We start from the raw sequence: 24,702 nt of genomic DNA on the forward strand, positions 1-24,702 counted from the left end.
TTTTGTTCTGTATCATACCTCTCAACTGTCCAGATTTGTGCCTAATTTATTTTGGTCTGTTTCTCTTACAATTTATGGTTTTCTGGCAAATCATTAAGGACTGAAATCAGCAGATTATAATTTAAATTTAAGTTTCAGATTTCATACCCTTCAGAAAATGAATTCTAATGCAAAGCTGGATATTCCATCAAATGTCTAACTTTATAAGAGCAATATTTAAAAATTGTCTCTATTTTTGGGCTGTTATTCCCTCACTATTTCTGCCTTTTCGAGATTTCTTGCACTAAGGTTGGCAGGTGTGGTTTAGTTAAATTCATTCTCTCTTTTAATTCTGACACTACTGATGCTTTCCTCAAAGTAAGTACTACTGGCATAGCATCAGGATTTATTTGTGATATTACCCTGGCAAGCAACATTACCTATAAAAAAATCAGAGTAGTCATATAGGGTATTACTGCTACGGCTCAGCACATCGTATGAAATGCCTCTGTAGTCTTGTTAAGGATCACATTGCTGTTCTGTTTCTTCCTGTAAATTTGCTTTACAATTCCTATCTACTACCAATCAAAATGACTAAAAATATTAGAAGAATTCATGTATTTAAGTACAATTCTTTGAAAAAGAATCGTGTTCAATTTCCTCATACTCATGTCAGGTTTCTAAATCAGTAGTGTCAACCACTGGCTGAAACAAGTTAGAAATGTGAGCACAGTTCTTTCACTAATATTTTCTAAAGTCAGCTGTTTAGAAGTGTTTCCTGACAAGACGATGCATATGCACCAGAATACAGTTGGAATATCATTCTCGTTATCTACTACCAAAAGTCTGCTAAACATTCATATCTCAATACCTCTGATTTAACTCTATTACCTACTTTCATTTCAACAATGCCATTAAAATCGTTTCAGGTTTCTATTCAACAGCATGCACATTCTTTTGAACAACCTTATGCCCTTTTCTAGAAACCATTGAGGGGTTGAAACTGGCTTGCCCATCTGGGGGTGGTCGTGGGGTGGTGGTTTGGGAGGTGGTGGTAGAAGAAGAAATGCTTGGCCCGCTGCATTGGTGACAGTGATGAGAAAGTAGGTGATCGCCATGGAAGATGCTGGACAAGCTTGTAAAGCTAGCAGTATGCAGCATTTGTGAGCTGAGGAGGTAGGTGTAATATGGTCACAGGCACATCTCTCCCACAGGCAGTTAATGTAAGTTAGTGAGCTGCCTAATGGGAGAGAAAGGTTGGCTTCTCCAAAGGACCTGTAGGTTGGCCTGCTTTCTACCACCCAGCTCCCACCCAGGAAGGAATGGATGGGTCAGTTATGCAACCTGGGCTGGAATAAATGGACTGCAGTGTTCTCACCTACTCAGGGATGCCAGACTCCTGCCTTTGCAGAAGGAAAAGAACAGTTGTGTACACTTACCATAAATGTAGATGTTCTAGTGTATTCACTGTTGCAGTCACTACATTTGGGTAATCTGCTCGCAGGTTGCCCTCAGTCGGCCTGATTAACTAAGTCTTGGGTCCTGCGTCGGTTGCTGTCCCTTCTTCCATGATGTCAGGTCGTCAGGGGTATAAAACATGCAGCCGATGCCATTACATCAGTTTTTCTTGCCCCAGATGTCAGGTGCCCCCCTAATGGGGAGCAAATAAACATAAAAACACAAAGGTATACCTTCAACAAAAAGCAAATACACCAAAAAGGCTTTTAAGCGTAGTAAAGGAAAGCAGAGGTACAGCCAGAAGAAATTAGGGGGCTGGAGGGAGGGTAACCAGGACTGCAACAGTGAATACACTCGAACATCTACATTTATGGTAAGTGTACACAACTGTACTATGTTCTTCGTGTTTCTCTGTTGCAGTCATTACATTTGGGTAGATTCCTAAAGCTATGGTTGGGAGGAGGAATTTATATAGCATTAGGGCCAGCTATAAGGCCCTGAAAGACAGCAGTGGCAAAGCCAGCTCTGGATTTAGAGAAAATTGGCAAATGATAATGCTTGGTGAAAGTATGCACAGAACTCCAGGTAGCAGCCTCTAGGATGTCTCTGGTAGGAACACTGCTGTGAAATGCTGCAGAAGTAGATGCAGCCCTGGTGTAGTGTGATCTGATCCCCTGGGGGATAGGTTTTCCATGGTGCTTATAGCAGAAATGAATGCAATGGCTTATCCATTTAGAAATGGTTTGTTTTGAAATAGCCTTCCCCTCTGCCCCTGCAGCAAATGCTACCAGCAGTTGTTCAGATTTTCTTCGAGGTTTAGTCCTGTCCAAGTAGAATCTAAGTTGTCTGTGCACATCCAAGGAATGCAGAATCCATTCCCCTTTGTTCTGTAGATTGGGAAAGAAGGTTGGCAAATGAATGGACTGATTAAGAGCCACACTGGATACCACCTTGGACATGAAGGATGGATTGGTCCTGAGTGACACCCTGTCCGGATGAAAGATGATGAACGGCTCCACTGCCATAAGGGCCTGTAATTCAGATATCCTTCTAGCTGAAGTGATTGCTAAAAGGAAGGCTGTTTTCCAAGAAAGAAATTTTAAGTCTGCAGTAGCAGCTGGCTCGAAAGGAGGTAGAGTGAGTTTCTCCAATACAAAGTTAAGGTCCCAGGCAGGGGTTGGAGCTCTCCTGGGTGGTCTCAAGTTTTTGGCCTCTCTGAGGTACTGCTTGAGCAGAGGATGAGAGAAGAGCGGAGGTTCTGTGTTATAATGAGCTGAAATGGCTGAGGCGTGGATTTTAATGGAGGAAAAAGACAGGCACTTGTGAAGAATCTCAGTTAAGATTGCAAAATCTGAGGTAATTTGGGCGCTGCTGTGCTCATCCCTTGAGATTGGTTCCAGGCACAGAATCTTTTCCATTTGTCAGCATAAGATTTTCTAGTACTAGGTCTCCTTGCCTCTAAGATGACATCCATCACAGGTTTGCTGAGGGATGATAAGGTTGAATTTAAGTGATTAGCTAGGCTGCAAGGTTCAATGTTGGAAGCAGAGGGTGCAGAAATTGGTTCTCCTGCTGGAAAGCAGGGAAGGGGTCTGAGGCAGGTGCCATGGCGATAACTGTGACACACTGCGCAGGAGGGGGCACCAGTGTTGGTGCGGCCAGTCTGAGCAATCAAGATCATCCTTGGTTTGTCCTGTTTGACATTTAGTAGAACTTTGGAGAGCAGAGGCAGCGGGGGGAAGGTGTAGACTGATAGGTTTTTCCAGCTGAAAGACAGAGCATCCATTTTCCAGGCTTGTTTGTGGGGAGTCCTTGTGCAAAACTTGCCCAACTGGTAGTTCTGGGGGGAGGCAAATAGATCTATGTCTGGGCCCCCCCCCATTCTCTTGTCAACATGTTGAAAATCCTTGGCTCCAGTTTCCACTCATGTGGGTCCATGAGGTTTCTGCTTAGTACGTCTGCCAGTGTATTTAATTCTCCTGGCAGGAATTGAGCTTGTAAGTGCACTTGGTAGCTCAAGGCTGTGTTCCACAATGCCATGGCTAGTCTGTAGAGGGGGGAGGAATGTGTGCACCCCTGCTTGTTTATGTACCACATAACCGTGGTGTTGTCTGTCTTTACCATTAGTTGTCCTGGAAGGCTGTCAGAGCATTCTGTAGAGCTAACACTTCTTTTTGATTGATATGTAGGTGCCGTTGACTTGGGCTCCATTTACCCTGAATGCACTTCCCTGCCAGGTGAGCCCCCCCATGCATAGTCTGATGTATCTGTTGTTAGGGTTTGGGCGGCAGGGGGTAGTGTGAATGGTAGTCCCTTGTTTTGGTGGCAGGCCTCTGCCCACCAGAGGAACTCTAGGCATAGGCAAGGTATGATAGAAATCATTGTTTCCAGGCTGTGAGAATGTTGACTCCATAGGCTTTTTAGATACCACTGTAGTTTCCTCATATGCAGTCTTGCATATGGAATTAGAAGAATGTAGGAGGCCATGAACCCCATGGCTTGCAATACTTGTCTTGCAGGTAGCAGGGTTTTTGTGGCCACTTGTTTGAAATAGGTTACCAAATGAATTTGCTTTTCTGGCGTAAGGTAAGCTATCTGGGAAGTTGCATTCAAGCTTACTCCCAGGAAGGTAATTTGTTGACAGGGTACCAGTTGTGATTTCTTTTCATTTATGGTGTACCCCAGATAAGTTAGAACCCTTTTTACAAATGCCAGATGATTTAAAAGTATGCCCTGGCTTTCTGCCTGAATTAGACAATCGTCCAGGTATGGGTATATTTGAATACTTCTTTGCCTGCAAAACGCAATAACTGGAGCCAGGCACTTTGTGAACACCCTGGGAGCAGTAGACAAGCCAAAGGGCAGTGCAGAGAACTGATAATGCGTGCAGCCTGCTTTGAAGCGTAGATATCTTCTGCAAGACTCGCTGATTGAGATGTGCAGGTATGCTTCTTTTAAATCTAGTGTTGCCAACCAGGCGTCTTTGCCTAGCATAGGAAGTAATAGATGAAGAATCAGCATCTTGAATTTTGGAATCTCCAGAAAGGTGTTTAGAGTAGACAGGTCCAAGATTGGCTGCCATGATTTGTCTTTTCTGGGTACCAGAAAAAGTCTGGAGTAGACACCTTGTCCCTCTTTTCCTCTTCTGGTACCAACTGAATAGCCCCCATGCTTAAGAGGGAAAGTACTTGTTTTTGAGCCTCTGCCCACTGATTTGGAGGTAGGTCTGGCCACCCATTTGGTGTTGGCAATATGTGGAAATGAAATCTGTAACCCTGGGACACTATATTTAAAACCCATTTGTCCTGGGTTATGAGTTCCCAGTTCTTTGCACGAAGAGCAATCCAAAGGGGCGGTCAAAAGATAAGTGCTTGGAAATTTTAAAAGGAAGTCATTGATACTGTTTACCATGGGGGGTGTCTTGTTATTTCCAGATTTGGAAGTGGAGGCCCCCCACTGCTTGGTTCTGAGTCCCCGGGACTGAAACCTGGGTTTTTTGCTGTGTCTGGGTTTGGCGTGAGAAGACCTGGAAGGGACTGGAAAGGACCAATTCTTAGTAGGCCATTGCCTACTAAATCTAGGAGGTTGCACTTGTAAAAAATCTTTAACAGTTTGCATAGATTTAGCTTTATCTTCCTTTCGAACTTCTTCAGCCTTGTTGCCAAACAGGTGGTCCTGATTTAAAGGAGCATCCAACAATTTAGCTTTAACATGATCAGGCAAAAATTGCTTCTTAAGCCAAGCATGCCTTCTAAGCACAGACCCAGTAACAGCAGCCCTGCAAGAGGCCTCTAAAGAATCAAAACCACATTGTAAAATTTTCCAACTTGTTCAGTAGAATGCATTAAGTCCTGTAAATCTTTATTTTCCACACAGTCAGGAATCAACATCATTTTCTGTTTAAGCAGTCCAATAACATGTTGCTGATATTTTAACATATGAAATTGGCGAAAGCTCTGATTGCCAAGGTTGCGGAAGTATAAACCTTTTTACCCCATCTATCCAGCGCCCTGGAGTCTCGATCAGAAGGGGTAGGATTTTTAGCAGTAGAAACCTTAATGCCCTTGGGCCCCTGAGAAATAGTCTATGGATCTGCAACATGATTTTTGAAAAGGAACTTGTGGGACTCAGGAACCCTGTAATATCTGTCAGGTTTACTAGGAGCAGGACAGCAGGGAATCAGGGGCCAAACTGGATTCCGAGAAAACATCAACAACAATGTCTAGTACAGGAAGTATAGCCAAAGGCCTATGCTGAGGTAGAAGAAGGAAACCCCTAAGCCTCTTTTTTTGAATCAGAAAATTCCTGTCTTTCCCAGTGAAAATGCTCCCTTAAAGTATGTAAAGTTTCCCCAAAATCAGGAAGGGAAGCAGAGGGAATGGAATCCTCTGCATCAGAATCCTCATAAGTAGGTATGGACAAATCCCCAGGTCATCAGAGGAGTCAGAAGAAACAGAATCCTGATCAGAAGATTCATAATCAAGCTCAGCCTTAGGCCTCTTGAGGGGGGGGGGTGTTGACTACCCCTGATTAGAGTTATTAGATCTTCAGCCATTTTTATCATTTGTTTTTTAGGCATAGGGGCCTGAGCATGTGGCCTGGATGTTGGATTTTTAGACATGGATCGAGATTTAGGCCTTAGTAATGAAGGAGGTGTTGTTTTAATATGGAAGGCTGTAGGCCTGAATACACCCTCAGAAGCCGGTGCCTGCACAGCAGCTCCAGACCCATCCAAGGTAGAGACATTCACGGGTTCCATAGTTGAAGTATCTCGTGGCATACCGGACTCCGAATGGGTCTCAGTAGAGGCCTGCGAATCAGAAGTAGCGGGTATCAGGGGCTGTAAAAGCACCTCACTGAGAAACAGCGAACTGGCGTCGGCAGTTTTGGACCCTGGCAGCCTGTCTCTGTCTTTATCTTTGTGTTTTTTCAGAATCCCGGTAGTCGGATGGCTAACCAACGACATTTTTGGATAATTAAACCGAGAACTGAAATATTTAGAAGCAAAAATATACCGAAGACGGATAGTGCGCTGATTAAATAAAGCACAAACCGACAGCAAGGTACGTTGTGGTCAGGGCCTAGGCAAGGAATGCAGTACGAATGAAAATCTTTATGAGGTATTTGCTTTCTACAAGTAATGCAATTATTAACTTTTACTGACATCGGTAAGGAGCAAGAAAAAGTTTCCCCAATGGGGTACTTAGCTTTAAGTTGAACACTTCGGTTCTGAAACCCGAAAACAAAATTTCAAGAGTCTGCCGACCGGCACTTGCGAACTGCTTCTGCTTCGGGCACCGCATGGCAGAAAAGACTGATGTAATGGTGTCGGCTGCATGTTTTATACCCCTGATGACCTGACCACGTCATGGAAGAAAGGACAGCAACCGACTCAGGACCCAAGACTTTGTTAATCAGGCCGACTGAGGGTACCTGCCAGCAGATTCCCCAAATGTAATGACTGCAACAGTGAAACACGAAGAACATCAACTGAATACGTGCAAGCAGGGCAGCCATCGGGGAAGGGCTATGCTGAAGTTGGGGGGAGGGGGGGGGCAATGAATGCCAGCAGTTTATAGCATAGTTTTATTTTCCTCTGAAAATTGTACTTCTATCCTCCCAAAACTGCAGCTTTTGAAAGTGGATGCATTCCTTCTTTTCTTGCAGATATTTTCTACTTGTAAACATCATGTGATGCTTAATTTGTGAATAAGTAAGGCAGACACAAATGAAGTGTTTTGTAACTTCTTTGTGATATTATAGTCCATCTGTAGAGAACTAAAGTGAAAAGAAAAACATACCACATAACATGCAACCTCCAGTCACCATAATCAAAACCATTTTTCCCATTTTCTTGATAAGGTTGAGGTGCTTCGCTTACTGTTACCATCTCTCGCAATGCCACTCTCCTACCTTAACAGTCATCCATGACTGTCGCAGGTATTCTCTCACACAATCCATCTCTTTGCTCGATGCTCTTATTTCCACATCAATCACTACATTTTCTTCTGTTTTCTGCGCATGTGCCCAAACCACCATAATCTGTTTTCGTTGACCTTCTCTGCAATCGGCACTACTTGGGCTTTTACTCCAAAATCCCATTTCTTCATCCATCCAACCATGTGCATCCTACCACCCATTCTCAGGCACTTCACTTCCATCACCTCTAGACTCATCGAATGCTCTGCCTCCACTGTCCATGTTTCTGTACCATACACTAGAGCTAGTCATACCACTGTTTTGTACACCTTACGTGACAACTTCTTTGGTATTCTTCTGTCATACAGTACTCCTGACATTCAGTGCCAGTTGGATGCAGCCCCTCGAATTCTAGCTTTGACCTCGTCAGTAAGGCATCACTTATCCATCATCACCCCTCCCAGGTACTTGAAGCGGTTACCTTGTTTCACTATTTTCCCTTCCATTTCATTTAATTTCTGAGCCATCTGTGACTTGCTCATTAGCATTAAAGTGATATGCCTAATAGTCATAATATGCACAGGGTCCCACCTTAAAAAATTATATTCATTTGAAAGTCCTGTCATACAGACAATGAAATACACTGAGTAATATATCAGATAGAGAAACTTCAGAAACATACACAAGAAATGATGTTGCTACACAGTTACAGTATTCAGGGGGTTATTGGTAAACCAGTCACAATGTCAATGCAGAAAGGGCAAAATACATCTATGTTGCAAATTACAGTATTAAATGATGGAAAAATAAAATTGAGGGAGGACACTCTCAAGACTTCTACCTTTTTTCATGAAGAATTTAATTTCACAAAAAAATTCAGCACTTTACAAGTCTCTAAGGGGTTTGGACACCTAACTTTTAAACGTAATAAAAGGCAGTTAAAAACATCTTAAGTAATTTAAAGGACTAAAATATAGTTTGAAATTTTACAAGCAATCTTACCTATAAACTGTTTTGAACCTTCCATCTTTCCCACTACTTGAAAGTAATACTTCATAGCAATATGATTTAGGGGGTTTAGATATATCACTGTTACCATTAATTTCGCTGGATGGAGGTGACCATGTAAGAAGCACTGAACGTGCCTGAATGTCGGACACCTGTTAACAGAGAAAAATATGTACGTTCAAAAATATGAATAAAAGTTTCTAGAACTTGCAACTTTTTAAAAATAACCACTTTGGATTTAAGGTTTCGTGTTTCATAAAAACAAACATTTTTAATGCAAACTGATAGATAAAAGCAGTCTTAATAAAGGGGAAAATAAACCGCAATGTGAGATAACTTGAATTGCAGAGACATTAGATATAGCTAAACATGCAAGTATTGTGGGGAAATACAGCAAACGAAGTTGACCTGATGTAAAGCTGTTTCAGCTACTAATATATACTGAAAAGTTATGCACCCTTTTCCTACTCATGGAAGTGCACAAAAACATCAATGCTTCAATATCAGTTGGTAATAAGAATGAACTAGTAACAGCCTCAAAGATTTCAGAAACTTTTAGCACATCCACAGTCTTATTACAGAAGCCAGCAATAACAGTGCAAAAATCAGACTACACAGTCTAATTACAGAAGCTAGGAAGAAGTGCAAAAATCAAACTACACAGGCTAATTATAATCACAACATTCTGAGCAAATGGAACCCACTCTATTTGCCCTTGCTCCTTTCCTCTACACTACTTTCTATTCCCAATCACTCCACTTTAAATCTACCCCCACCTATCTCAAAGATCCAGCAATCCCAATCAATATTGCCTGCATACTATCTGCAGTCACTGCCATACTTCATTCAATACTCCCTCCACTATGTAGGTATCCCTCCTGTCCTTTTTATCATAACATAGTCTCTACCATCTTACTTAGCAACACTTCAACACCATACTATTTCCCAATACAACACACAACCACTCTTTTTCACCTCTCCTCTATCCCTAAACTTGTCAAAACATCATCCTACAACTAACTACATGATAGCAATCTCCCTGCTGACTATGTCACTTCTCCTGCTACTCACCCACGTAACATCTTTACCTTCACACTTCCCCACAACTAATCACCATCATTCTAGTTGTTCTATCCAACAGGATGCAACATACTCAGCTCTTAAGTCACCCAAGATAACATCTACCTTATACTCTCCCAATACCACAGACTTTTTTCAAGCACAACCTATACTTACACAACCCCATAATTCAAAAGCTAAAACTAAAAATTAAAATGAAACGCTTATTCTACAATCAATATATCGTTCCCAAACTAAAACTCAGTGGCAACATACATTCAAACCCTGGACCAGCTACATCTCTGCAAGCCTTTAACCTTACAACCCCAGAAACCACACCCCTAACAATACAACATAACACTACATGTTCTTCCCTTAACATTACACATACAAACATTAGAAGCATTTACAATAATATACCACAGTTCCAGGTCTGGTTTGACCTACATGCTCCAGATACAGGTACTACTAACTGAAACAAAAGATAAAATTCTATCCACAAACTATAGTATACTAACAGCAGACAGACAAAATAAAAGGGTTGATAGAGTTGTAATACTACAATAAAAAATGATCTGCAGCTTACTCCTTTCATCACTAAATCTTTCACAATTTGGTAAAGCAGAAATTTTCTCATAACTAACCTCAAACTCAACCAAAACAAGGCATTACTCATCACAGGTGATTACTTGCCACTAGATAATAATCTCTCTGTTGCAGAAGTCGACTTCTGCCTGGTCTCATCCAACATCGCCCAAGAAAAATACATTCTGGGTGATTTTGATATTGACTCTCTCTTTCCCTCTCTCGCTCTCTCTCTCTCCTCCAACTCACCTAACCAATCAATACATCTCTCTGATCTCTCACAGCTAATCACCACTCCTACCCATTGTAATAAAAACAACACTGAGGGAACATTATTAAACTGAATTCTTACGTCTATGCCACAAAATATTTACCTCCGGTATCCTTCCAGATACCCTAAGTGATCATCTCCCTACCTATAAGAAAGCAAAGGGGTCCAAATGCAGAGATGATAAGTCAGCAAGCAAAGGAGAGTAGTATTGCTGAAACTGAGTTCATCCTTAAGTCTTGGTGAGTGTCTTCATGAGGTGGACCCTGTTTTTCACAAAATCTCACCAAGACAACATAGACATATAGACTATATTTTATATAGCGTATATCATGGACTGAAATAGATTAAAAATTAAAAAGAGATAGCAGGGTACACAAACCCCAGGATAAAAAATGTGCCCAATCCTGGCTGGCCCATTGGTGCCAGGACTGGAAAAATGACACTGCAGAATCCTCAAAATATGGAAAAAAGAAGTTATGTACTCACCATAATGTTCCATCTGCGTAGTTGTACTTCATTTGTCTTCAGCCTGTGGATTACGGATCCAATTTCACAAGCATCTGCTCTGAGCTCCAAGCTCCTCCTCCTACCCATAATACATCACCACCACCTTCCTTCCCTCAGGCTCCTCCCCTACCCATAATACACCACCACCACCTGCCTTCCCTCGGATCAAATTTGCCACCCCATAAAAACCAGGAACCCGATCCAACAAACCTTATTTCACCAACTTTCTCAATTATAGCCGCAAAAGCGCACTCTGCTACATAATGTCAGCAGGTTTGGGAGAAGAGGGGGGTATGGTTGAAGACAAATGAAGTACAACTACTCAGATGGAATGTTATGGTGAGTACATAACTTCTTTATCTGAAGTACTTGACTTCATTTGGTCTTCGACCCGTGGGACAGAGTCCCCAGCTACCTATAACCTTGGGTGGCCCTCATGGAAGGATATTCCGAAGCATCGCAGAGCCAAAGGATGCCCGGCCTCTAGATACCAAATCCAACTTATAATGGGAAATAAAAGTATGAGATGAGGCCCAAGTAGCCACAGAACAGATATTATCCAAGGACACCCTGGACCAGAAGGCTGCTGAAGTAGTCATGGACCTGGTAGAATGAGCTCTAACCTGTCCCGGAAGAGACCGACCCTTGTCTTTGTACACTTGAAAAATACAGAGAGAAATCCATTTAGCAATGGTCACCTTGGAAATGAGTTTATCCAAAAACGGTTTAGAGAAAGACACAAACAACTGGTCAGATTTTCGAAAAGACTTGGATCTGGGTAAATAAAAACGTAGTTGTCTATGAACATGCAATTTGTACTCATCTTTACTTTTGAAATTTGGAAAGAAAACTGGTAAATTGATAGTCTGGTTGATATTTTCCTCAGATGCCACTTTGGGAAGAAATGAGGGATTGGTACGAAGAGAAACCCTGTCCTTGTGGAAAACCATGTACGGGATCTTGACAGACAATGCCTGGAGTTCCGAGACCCTCCTACCTGAGGTGATAGCCACTAGAAAGGCTGTCTTCCAGGACAGAAATTTAAGGTCTACTGTTCCAGACGGTTCAACAGGAGGTGCAACCCAATGCTTGCAACACCAAGGTAAGGTCCCATGAAGGAGTGGGATCTTTGACCAGGGGACGCAAGAGAAAGGTGCATTTGATAAAGGCTTTGCACAATCTGGAAGAACCCAAAGAACTCTATTTTTACCAATGTGGAAATTGAAAATGGCAGCAAGTTGTACCTTCACTGTCGAAGAACTAGCCCCTTGTTGAAAAATGATGTCCAAAATTCAAGAATAGCCAGAATTGGTGCCAAGAAGGGATCCAAGTTTTTCTGAGAGGCCCAGATGGAAAAACCCTTCCATTTGCTACAGTAGATTTTTCTAGTGGAGGATTTAAGAGCTGCCACCAGAACAGACTTGACAGAAGAAGACAAACTGGGAGTCCTAGCAATTAGGGGAACTGGAACAGCCAAGCTGTGAGCTTCAGATTGTCCAAATTCGGAAGAGGAACCCCTGAAGGGTGAGATATGGGATCTAGGTGGTGATCCAAACCCCAAGGAGGAAAGTACAGTTGTGTACACCTACCATAAATGTAGATGTTCGAGTCATAACTGTTGCAGTCATAACTGTAGGGTGCTCCTGCCGGCAGGCAGCCCGAGGTCGGCCAGAATCCCAAAGTCTGGGTCCGGCGTCGGCTGTACAAGCTGGTACCCTGATGTCAGTACGCTTTGGTACATAGCCCTCAGCCGACACCATCTTCTCCAGCCTTTCTTGCCCTAGATGTCAGAAGTCCCCAACAAAACAAAAATGAATCCAACAAGGAAACACAAATACACCACAAAAAAGGAAAAGGGAGAAAAAAGAGGGGATAGGAGGGAGGGAAACCCCGACTGCAACAGTGAAGACACTCGAACATCTACATTTATGGTAGGTGTACACAACTGTACTATGTTCTTCGTGTTTCACTGTTGCAGTCATAACTGTAGGGTGGAATCCCAAAGCAGTGTAAAAGGGAGGAGGCTTTAGATAGAAGAAGGGAGGCAAGAATACCCTGCAAGACAGCAGAGGCAAAGCCTGCCCTGGACTTAGAAAACAGGGGGAGATTGTAGTGCTTGGAAAAAGTATGCACAGAACTCCAAGTGGCAGCTTCCAAGATATCCTTGGTAGGGACTCCTCTGAGGAAAGCTGTAGAAGTGGCAGCTGCTCTAGTAGAATGACTTCTAATGGTACCTGGAAACTGTTTCCCATGATGAGTGTAACAAAATCTGATTCCATAAGCAATCCATTTGGAAATAGTTTGTTTAGAAATAGGTTTTCCAAGAGAACTGGAGGCAAAAGAAACAAACAATTGATTAGACTTTCTGAACTCTTTAGTCTTGTCCAGGTAAAATCGTAACTGTCTGTGCACATCTAATGAATGCAAAATCCTTTCCCCTTTATTTTGAGGATTTGGAAAAAAAGTAGGAAGGTGAATTGTCTGATTTAAAGCCACTTTCGAAATCACCTTAGGCATGAAAGTAGGATTGGTCCTCAAGGATACTCTGTCCTGATGGAAAATAAGGTATGGTTCCACAGCCATGAGAGCTTGCAACTCTGAGACCCTTCTGGCAGAGGTCAATGCTAATAAAAGAACAGTCTTCCAGGATAAAAACTTAATATCTGAAGATGCAGCAGGCTCAAAAGGAGGCAAAGTAAGTTTTCTAAAACATAATTAAGATCCCAGGCAGGGACAGGAGGGGTCCTGGGAGGCCGCAAATTTTAGCCCCTCTCAAGAATTGCTTCACCAAAGGATGAGAAAAACAGGAGGATCAGAACTGAAATGCTAGAAATAGCAGAAGCATGAATCTTAATGGAAGAAAAGGAAAGTCCTTTAGATAAAAGTTCCGAAAGGTAAAGCAAAATAGAAGAGAGATCAGGTACCAGAGGATCCGAGCCTCGGTCCTGCATCCAAATACAAAACCTCTTCCATTTAGAGGCATAGGATTTCCTAGTGCTAGGCCGTCTAGCTTACAAAAGAACATCCAAAACTTGTTTGGGAAGACTAGAGGAAATCAAATTCCTTTGAAGAGCCAAGCTGCCAGGCAAAGGGTCTTGAGGTTGGAATGTAGTAACTGACCCTGATGCTGGGACAAAAGCGAAGGGTTCAGTGGGAGAATCCAAGGAGGCCCCAAGAACAGGTGCTTTAAAGTTGGATACCAAAACTGTCAAGGCCAATTTGGAGCAATCAAGATGAGAAACTTGGGCTTGTCCTGTTTTATCTTCAATAATACCCGAGGCAGTAGAGGAAGAGGAGGGAAGGCATATGCTGAAAGGCTTCTCCAGCTGAAGGACAGGGCATCCACTCTCCAAGCTGTTTTGTGGAAGGACCTGGTGCAAAAGCGAGGCAGCTGATGATTGAGATGGGATGCAAACTTTTAGTTATGTACTCACCATAACTTCAGATGTTTGGGATCCATCTAGCCTACATTCTGACTGATGGGTTCGGAGCCGATCCCTCGGCTCCGACTCGGCACGCTTATGCCAAAGAGCGAAGTCTCTTATTGGCTGAGCTTACTATATCCCAGGATGCACCACTACCAGTCCCCCAGATCTAGTTTGTCCGCATACATGCACACACGCATGCACTGCTTATATAACATCGACAGATGATACAAGATAAAAACAGTAGAACTCAAACCGTTCAATCTCTTCTGATCTCCAAGGCAGGGGGAAGGAGGGTGGGTATTAGGAATGGCGAGATGGATCCCAAACATCTGAAGTTATGGTGAGTACATAACTAAAAGATGTTATGTGATCCTATCTCGCCTACATTCTGACTGATGGGACAGCATCCCTAGCACCTATATCCTGGGTGGCTCACTGGAAAACACTCCTGAGTACCGTGGAACCAAATGATGCTCGCCCTTTAGATGCCACATCCAATTTATAGTGGGAAATGAAAGTGTGCGGGTTGGACCAAGTAGCCGCAGCACAAATCTCAGAAATAGCGAGCTTGGAATGAAATGCAATAGAGGTAGCCATAGCTCTAGTAGAGTGAGCTTTGACAGATGTTGTAAGTTGCTTATTTGAAGAGGAATAAGCCTGAGTTATGCAATCTCTAATCCATTTGGCAATAGTAGCTTTAGTGATGGTTTTACCCAGTTTATTGTCTGAAAAGGACACAAACAATTGATCTGTTTTCCGAATTTGTTGAGTCCTGTCTAGATAGAAGCGCAATTGCCTATGAACATCCAACGTATGCAAGGTGTATTCCGCTTTGTTTGAAAATTTTGGAAAGAAAACTGGTAGCTCTAGAGATTGTTGGAGACAGAGATTAGAACAAACTTTGGGGACAAAAGATGGATTAGGTCTAAGTGATACTCTATCCTTGTGAAAAATCAAGTACGGTGGTTTGATAGATAGGGCCTGAAGTTCTGAAACTCTTCTTGTAGAGGTAATTGCAATTAAGAAGGCAGTTTTCCAAGACAGATATTTCAACTCACATGTAGCAGCCAGTTCAAAAGGAGAAGATGTTAAGGCACGAAGTACCAAATCAAGATCCCACGGAGGCGCAGGATGAAAAACTGGGGGTCTTAAAAGCACAGCACCTTTCATGAAAGTTTTACATAATCTGCTGCTCATCAACGGTGGGTCTATGGATTCGTGAAATTTGGAGATAGCTGATAATTGGACTTTAATAGTAGAGACTGAAGATCCTTAATTAAACAAGGATGTCAAAAATTTCAAGACCTCTGGTATCGGGGCAGTAATAGGGTCTAAGCCTCTGAGATGAGCCCAGATAGCAAACCTCTTCCACTTACTGTGATACAATTTCTTAGTGGTGGGTTTGTGGGCTGAAGATAAAATGTGAATAACTTCCGGGTCCAAGGTGTGATTTCTGACTAAAGTTGGAAGTGGAGGAGCCAAGCTGTTAATTTCAAAGTGTGAAGGGACTGGTGCTGTTGTCCCGACTGATGAACCAGAAGGTCCAGAGTTAGATCCAAAAACCAAGGACCGTCCAGAGTATATTTCTGTAGGTAGGGGAACCATACCTGACGAGGCCAGTACAGAGCAATTAGAATCATTGTGGACCCCAATTGGGAAGCTTTCTGGATGACTTTGGGGAGGAGTGGAACCGGAGGGAAAGCATAAAGCAGTCCTGTTGGCCAAGGTTGGACTAGAGCATCCGTAGCTGCCTCCCCTTGACGCGGGGTCAAGGAAAAGAACCTTTTGCACTTCGTGTTTTGTGGTGTTGCAAACAGGTCGCAGCACGGAATTCCCCATCTTTTGAAAATCTGAGCTACTACTGTTTCGTTCAGGGACCACTCGTGAGGAGAGAGAATAGTCCTGCTCAGTCTGTCTGCCAATACATTGGATTTTCCTGGAATGTGGGTCGCTACCAGGAAGCGGTTGGTAGCCACTGCCCATTCCCACACCCTCATGGCCTCTCTGCAAAGGGGGTAAGATCTGGTCCCTCCTTGTTTGTTTAGATACCAGACCACCGACATGTTGTCTGTGTGGATGGCGATAATGCCTTGAGGGAGAAACTTGTGAAGGGCTTGTAGGGACAGAAGTACAGCCCTCATTTCCAACACATTGATATGGAGAAATGTTTCGTTTGGAAGCCAAGAACCCTGAACTGACCTGCCCAGACAATGACCCCACCCGTCTGGGAGGCATCCGTTGTCAAGGTGGCCACGGAGGTATAACAAAAGGTCTTCCCTGATTCAGATTGGATGTCAGAAGCCACCAGCGGAGGTCCCGTTTGCACGTTTCTGTAATCAGTATGTGATGATTGAGGGGGAGATCCTGAAAAGACCATTGTGTCGATAACAGCCACTGAAGAATCCTCATGTGCAATCTTGCCAGAGGAACTAGGAGAACCGTGGCAGACATTGAACCTAAAAGTTGCAGGACCATCCTGGCTGGGGCTTTGGATCTTAGAAGCAGGGCTCGGACTTGACCTTGTAATGTTTGAATCCTTTCGGTAGGAAGGAAGATTCGCATTAATTTTGAGTCCATCTCTGCTCCTATGAATCTTATGCGCTGAGAAGGCAGCAAGACAGACTTTGACCAGTTGAATGTAATTCCCAGGGAAGCACCCAGGGAGATGGTGGCTTGTAGGTTCTCTAGTAGTAGATGCCTGGTGGTGGCAGTCAGGAGCCAGTCGTCCAGATAGGGAAAAACTTGGAATCCGAGACTCCTCAGGTGAGCAGTCACTACTGCCAAACACTTGGTGAACACCCTGGGGGCTGTGGTGAGACCAAAGGGCAGTGCGCAAAATTGGAAATGACTGTCTCCCAGGCTGAAGCGCAGATACCTCCTGGACGCCTGATGTATCGGTATGTGATAATAGGCGTCCTTGAGATCTATGGAGCACATCCAAACATCTTTCTCCAACAATGTGAGAATGGATTGTAAAGTGACCATTCGGAATTTGGACTTCATGACGGACTGGTTTAGTTTGCTGAGATCCAAAATGGGTCTCAGGTCCCCTGTCTTTTGGCACTAAAAGAACCTTGAGTAGTTTCGGATCCGATCTGGTCTGTGGGGACCGGTTGGATGACTCCTTTTCTAGCAGCTTTGAAGCTTCTACGGCCGCAATTTCCCTTTGACTGGGTGGTGGGTCCGGGATTTTTTTGGACGGTGGGGGTGAGTGTGTGAAGAGAATGGTGTAACCTCCGGCAATTATCCAAAGCACCCATCTGTCCTGAGTAATAGACTCCCAGGCTTTTAGGTGCTTGGCAAGCGGCACCCGACTGGCTCGAGCAGCACAGCCGGGCCATCCCTCATGGAGTGTGGGAGGCTGAAGAGCCACGAAAGGACTCGCGGTCTCCAGTGTTGCGGGGGCCTCTGCCGCCTCTGGGATGGCGTCTCCCAGAAAAATTTCCCCGTCCTCTGCCTCTGGAAGGGGAATCTTCCTGCTGTTGAGGAAAGAATTTCTGTGATTTATGGAACCACATCTTCCCTCCTCTTTTAGCCTTGGGATAAGGCCGAAGGGAGTGGAATAACGATGCTCCTGGCAGATAAAGTCTTTCCCTCTTGCTCACAGCGGGTAAGAGTGTCTTTACCTTGGGTCCAAACAAAGAGGACCCATCAAAGGGAGCGTCGGGAAAAGAGGACTTGAGGGGCTCCGTGAAATGACACAAACGGAGCCAGGCTTGTCTCCGTAGAGCCACGCCTGTGCCTGCCGCTCTGCCCGCCCCTTCGGCCGCATATGAAATGAGCCTCATGGACGAGTTAGAAATCGAGGTGATGATAGCCAACTGAGAGCTAACCGACTGGGCTAGCTGCTCAGGTAGGTTACCTGAGAGGGAGTCTGAGAGCTCCTTGACCAGATCCCTCTGTAGTCTGGTGAAATGTGCCAAATAATTCAGGGACCTCAGAGTAAAGGCCACTGAAGTCAGGGTGCGCTTCCCGTACCAGTCCATGCTCCTAGACTCCTTATTAGGAGGATGGACGGACGTTGAAGCCTCTGCCATGTCCTGCTGGGTAGCAGATGCCACCACCATGGCATCTACAGCCACGCCTTTCGTTAAGAACTCCTTCTCGGGTGGGGCAGACAAAAATTTGTTAGGGCGAGAAGGCACTGGTTCCACAGTATCTGGATGTTCCCACGCCCTCCGACAAACCAAATCCAGGAGCTCGTCGAAGGGCGGAGACACCCAGGAGGCGGAGGGCTGAGCCCCGAAGGCCTGGAGAAACACCGACTCATCAGCGGAGGGGGGTTTGGAATTCCAGCCGCCTCGTTGCTTAAGGATCTCTAGAATGTCTGCAAATGAGACATCATCCAAGGACAACTTTGGGGACCCCTCCGCATCATCAAGATCAGTGTCCGATGTAATAGACTCGTCGGGGGAGTCCACGTGCTTCCTCTTGCACGATCTCTTCCTTGGGGGCTCCTCTGAAGACAACTCCGAAGAACCCTCAGGAGGAGGGGAACCCCCAGTGGGGGTAACCTCAGGCCCCGGGGCTCTGCTGCCTAGAGACAGGGGAACTGCCAAAGACCCAGTCTCCATGCCCAGGGAAGGTGCCGGTAAAGCCGCAGAGATGGCCGAAGAAGACTTGGCCAAGGCACTCCTCATAGCTCTGAAAGCCGGACCCCCAGAATCCTGGGAGGGTCCGGTCCCCGGAGCCATGATAGCAGACGGAAGTCCCGCGGCCGAAGCACCGAGAGGGAGGCTCGGAACCGACAGCATTGGTCCCGAAACGTCACCCCCGGGTCCGGCCGAAGAAGTCCGTGTGCTAAACTCGGACCCGAAGGCCGGGGTTGGAGTAAGGGTCGGAGCCGACCCTAGGATCTCTACTGGCTCCATCAGCACCTGCTCCGACGGAGCCGAAGCGGTCGGAGGAGGAATGGCAATGGAGTGGGCTATCAGCTCCGAAGCCAATTGGGTCGGAGCCGAGACAAATTTCTGGAAGACTGGGGACTGGAACAGTCTTTGGAGCACCCTGTCTATGTCCGAATCTGACATCCTTGATGACCTGGAAGAGACCGAATGGGTCCGAGTAGGCCTCTCCAACGGCTCCAAGGGACTAGGGGACCGGCTCCGAATCGACTCTACAATTATCGGCGCTAAAGGAATGTCCAAACCAATTTCCATCGGTGCCGAAGAGGGCTTCGGCACCGAGGAGGAAGTGTCTGAGCGGACAACCTTCATCGGCTCCGAGATCAGTGGAGCCGATGAAGATGACCCGCCTCTCGATGCCCCAGACGACGGCTCCGAACCCAGAGGAGTCGAGGCTGGAGGCATCGAGGCAGACCGTTCCGCCCTCGGCTCTGAAGTCCGTGGAGCCGAAGGAGAAGCCTGCCTATGTTTTTTGGAGGTCGGTTCCGACGGACTTTTCTTTTTAGCAGGAGAAGGAGAGGAAGCTAATGCCTCTTCAAATGAGGGTTTAATAAGGCCTTTTAGTATAAGTTTATTTTTCCTCTCTTGGAGGACCCTCGAGGAAAACGCGTGACACACACTACAGGACTCCTGCAAATGTTTGGCGCCCAAACAGTACACACAGAGAGAGTGGTCGTCTGTGATCGACATCTTAAAACTGCACTTAGTGCACTTTTTAAATCCTGAAGGCCTAGGAGCCTGTGACATTATGGCAATCAAATATAGTGAACTAGCCAAAAAACACAAAAAACACACTGACTATCACAGAAAATTTTCTTTTCTCTCTCTTCTTTTTTTTTTTTTTTTAAACAAGGACTAAACACAATACAAAAATACAAGTAAAGGATCCAAGACCCCTAAAAATAATAGGGAATTAGCCAGACAACGAACTGACAGGGGAAGGCCCTTCAACTCCGATGGGACCTCTAGTCTGACAATACACAGTCACTACACAATATTTTACCAAGGAAAAATACTCATTCATACACAAAACCACTAGATAGCTGTTAAAACAGCTTTTTGTTGAATTTTAAAGAAATTCCTGACAGGAAAGTAAGTGAAAAACACTACTTAGCTCAGCCAAGCTCGAGACCACGTCTTCGCTTGTTAGCGGCAAACGAGATCTGGGGGACTGGTAGTGGTGCATCCTGGGATATAGTAAGCTCAGCCAATAAGAGACTTCGCTCTTTGGCATAAGCGCGCCGAGTCAGAGCCGAGGGATCGGCTCCGAACCCATCAGTCAGAATGTAGGCGAGATAGGATCACATAACATCAGATCTATCTGGGGACATCCCCAAACTGCAGTAATCCTGTTGAATAAGTTGGTGTCTAGCATCCATTCGTGAGGATCTGAAATGTTTCTGCTCAGGCTGTCTGCTAACAGATTCTGTTTCACTGGAATGAATTGAGCCTGGAGATGTAGATTCAAATTTAGAGCTGTGTCCCATAAAGCCATAGCTAGTCTGCAAAGGGGGTATGAATGAGAACCCCCCTGCTTGTTGATGTACCACATGACCGTGGTGTTGTCTGTGCGAATTAGCAGAGGCCCTGGTTGTAAAAGGTTCTTGAAGGCTAGAAGGGCATTTTGAACTGCCAACATTTCCTTCAGATTGATGTGCCAGTGAAGATGGTCCTTTGTCCAGGTTCCCTGCTGGCAATTGCCTAGAAAGTGTGCTCCCCAAGCATAATCCGAGGCGTCCGTGGTTAGGATTTGAGTAGGTTGAGGAAGACGAAAAGGCTTTCCTTTGTTTAAAGTGCATACCCTGGACCACCAGAGGAACTCCCACTGAAGGCAGGGGATCAGAGGAATCAGAATATCCAGATCGTGGTAATGCTGTGACCATACACTTTTCAGATACCATTGAAGCTTTCTCATGTGAAGCCTTGCGTTTGGAATCAACAGAATGCAGGAAGCCATGTAGCCCAGAGCCTGCAGGAATTTCCTTGCAGTGAGCTGAGATAGAGTTGCTAAGGTGTTGAAAGAAGAAGCCAGCTGAGTTTGTTTTTCTGGAGTGATGAAGGCCCTTTGTAAGGTTGTATTTAAGAGGGCTCCCAAGAATACCATTTGTTGAGAAGGGATCAAATGTGACTTTTTTGTGTTCACTGAGAATCCCAGTAGGAGGAGAAGACGTTGAACAAAGTCCAGATGTTGAAGCAGAAGATCTTTGCTGTCTGCCTGAATAAGGCAGTCGTCCAAATAGGGGTAAATCTGGACCCCTGAAGTCTGCAGTAAGCCACTACTGGTGCCAGGCACTTGGTAAAGACTCTGGGCGCAGTAGATAAACCAAAGGGCAGTACAGAGAATTGAAAGTGCCTCGAACCTGCCTTGAACCTGAGGAATTTTCTGCGTTCTTGCCTGATGGGAATATGTAAATAGGCTTCCTTTAAGTCCAATGTCACCATCCAGGCGTCCTGAGAGAGCATTGGAATTAGTTGCTGCAGAGTAAGCATCTTGAATTTTGGAATTTCCAAAAAGGTGTTTAACACAGAAAGGTCCAGAATAGGTCTCCATGAGTTTTGTTTTCTGGGAACCAGAAACAGTCTTGAATAAAAACCTTTTCCCATCTCCGAGAGTGGAACAGGCTCTATGGCTCTCATGGCCAGAAGAGCATCCACTTGAGTTAAGGCCTCTGACCATTGATGTTTTGGCAAATCTGGCCAACCGTGAGCCCTTGGCAAAGTGTGAAAGTGGAATTTGAAACCTTTTAAAATCACGTCCAATACCCATCTGTCCTGGGTAATATGAGTCCAATTTCTGTAAAAAAGAGACAGTTTTCCTCGAGAGGGCATCCAGGTGAAGGGGTCCTGAAGCCCAACCGAGAGAGTCATTGAGCTTGCTTTCTTTGAGATTGGGATCTGTCTTCTCCCCTTCTAGGTGAAGAAGCAGTCCATTGTCTAGATCTGTAAGAGGCCTGACCTTGACCACGACCTCTGGAGCGCCTATATCTTCCCCTTTGAGGCCTGTCAGACGTGGGAAAGGGCCAATTTTTAGAGGGCCAATTCCTGGAAAATCTAGGAAGCTGAACTTGCAAGAAATCTTTTACAGTCTGCATAGACTTTGCCTTTTCTTCCATCTTTTTAATAACTTCCTCAGCCTTGGATCCAAAAAGAACATCATGTTGAACAGGGGCATCTAATAACTTAGCCTTAACCTGTTCAGGTAAACTTTGTTCACAAAGCCAGGCATGTCTCCTAATAACAGTACCAGAGGCTGCAGCCCTGCAAGAAGCATCCAAAGCATCAAAACCACAATGTAAGCTATGCTTGTTCACTTGTTCAGTAGCATGCAAAACATCCTGAAGTTCCTTATCCTCTGCACAAGCAGGAAGGGAAGCAAGCTTTTGCTTTAAAACAGACAAAATAAATTGCTGATACTTAAACATATGAAACTGGCAATTTAAAGCCCTTACAGACAGGGTAGCAGAAGTATATACCTTTTTTCCCCACCTGTCTAAAGCACGAGAATCCTTCTCAGAGGGAATATGATTTTTAGAAGTAGCAACCTTAGCAGCCTTAGAGCCCTGAGAAATAGTTTCAGGATCCGCAGAAGGGTTTTTAAATAAAAATAAATGAGAGTCAGGAACCCTATAAAATCTATCAGGCTTAGAAGGAGCAGGAGGCATGGAATCAGGATTCAAATTAGCCTCAGAAAAAGCATCATCTACAATGTCCAAAACAGGAGGGATAGCTAAAGGCCTATGCTGAGGAAGAAGAAGAAATTCCCTAAGCCTCTTCTTGGAAGCAGAATACTCCTGTCCTTCCCAATGAAAATGTTCCCTCATCTCATGAAAGGTTTCCCCAAAGAGAAATCCTCAGGCGGAGGCCGAGGGTAAGAGTCCTCAGCATCCGAATCCTCATAAGGAGGAAAGGAATAGTCCTGATCTGAGGAAGAAACAGAAGATACAGAAGCCTGGTCAGAGGAATCCAGAGTAACATCCTGTCGAGGCCTTTTCTCAGGAGGGGGGTGAGAACCCCTAATCATTGTAAGCAAATCTTCAGCCATCTTTAATAATTGCTTTTGTGTCTTGGGAGTGGATTCAGAAGCAGCTTGAGCAGGAACTTTAGACTTAACAGGAGTCTTTGTCTTTGCCTTTGAAATAGTGATGTGAGTAGGCCTGAAAACCCCCTCAGAAGCCGGTACCTGCACAGCAGTTCCGGACCCATCTGAAGGAGCGACGTCCGAAGGTCCTGCAGCAGTTAAAATAGTGGGCCTAGATGGCTCCCCATGGGAGTCCGTATCGGCCATCGGTTCAGAAGTGGCGGATGACAGGGGCTGCAAAAGCACCTCACTGACGACAGCCGAACCGGACGCTAGCTCCAGCTGCAACGAGTCCTGTTTGGACCTCGGAGGCCTGTCTTTGTCTTTGCGCTTCTTTTGAACTCCGGTAGTGTCCGACGACATTCTATAATTGAAGCGTCTGCCAAAATAATTTAAAGCCCAATCGTACCTGCGCTTGATAGTACGAGAGTTGAACCTGGCACAGAACCGACAACAAGAAACGTCGTGGTCAGGGCCTAAGCAAGGTAGACAGTAAGAGTGGAAATCTTTATGAGGTATTTGTTTCCCACGCTATACAATTATTAACTTTTCTGACATCGGAGGAACAAGAAAAGATTCTACGGGTACTTAGCTTTGAGAAGAGAAGTAAGAACTTCGGACCGACAACAACCAAATACGCTGTTCGAAAATCGCCAACCAACGACTTGCGAGCTGCTTTCCACCGCACGGCAAGAAAGACTGGAGAAGATGGCGTCGGCTGAGGGCTATGTACCAAAGCGTACTGACGTCAGGGTACTAGCTTGTACAGCCGACGCCGGACCCAGACTTTGGGATTCTGGCCGACCTCGGGCTGCCTGCCGGCAGGAGCACCCTACAGTTATGACTGTAACAGTTATGACTGCAACAGTGAAACACGAAGAACATCTAAAAGATGAGACCAGAGGAAGGGAAACCAAACCTGGCAATGCCAAAACAGGGCAATGAGGATGACTTTGTTCCCCAGTCGACTCGCTTTCTGTAAAAACTTTGGGACAAGAGGTATGGGGGATAAGCATAAAGAAGATCGGGAGGCCAAGCCTGGACAAGAGCATCTCTGGGGAATTCCCCTGGCAAGGGGTTCAGAGCGAAGAACTCGCTGCACTTCACGTTGGAAGGAGATGCGAAGCAAGGCTGACCCCACTTTAGAAAGATTTGCTCCGCTACTGAAGGATTCAGAGACCACTCATCAGGCATCAGGATAGAATGGCTTATCTTGTCCACCGGAATGTTGGACCATCCCAGAATGTACGTTGCTACCAGAAAGCGACTGATGGAGATCGCCCATTCCCAAACTCTCATGGCCTCACGACAAAGGGGGTAGGATCTGGTCCTTCCCTGTTTGTTGATGAACCAGACCATCGACATATTGCCTGACTGAATTGCAGTAGTTCCCAGAGGAAGAAAGGCTTGAAGGGCCTGCAACACTAAAAGGACCACTCTCATCTCCAGAACACTGATATGCAAACTGGTCTCGATCGAGGACCACAGGCCTTGGACTGTCCTTCC

General features: G+C 45.0%; 1 protein-coding gene across 5 annotated transcripts in view; it reads right to left on the reverse strand.

The window, feature by feature from the left end:
* The window catches only part of FNDC3A (fibronectin type III domain containing 3A), a 3,267,883-nt gene that overhangs the window by 1,276,754 nt on the left and 1,966,427 nt on the right, over window positions 1–24,702 (reverse strand). For all 5 annotated transcript variants that reach the window (XM_044073165.1, XM_044073164.1, XM_044073166.1 and 2 more), the window contains one exon: window positions 8,359–8,516. In XM_044073165.1, coding sequence (XP_043929100.1) covers window positions 8,359–8,516 — 158 coding nt within the window. The remainder of the gene's footprint in view (window positions 1–8,358; window positions 8,517–24,702) is intronic.

This window comes from Protopterus annectens, chromosome 5.part1 (assembly GCF_019279795.1).
Source record: "Protopterus annectens isolate FY-2018-M chromosome 5.part1, PAN1.0, whole genome shotgun sequence".
NCBI lineage: Eukaryota > Metazoa > Chordata > Ceratodontiformes > Protopteridae > Protopterus > Protopterus annectens.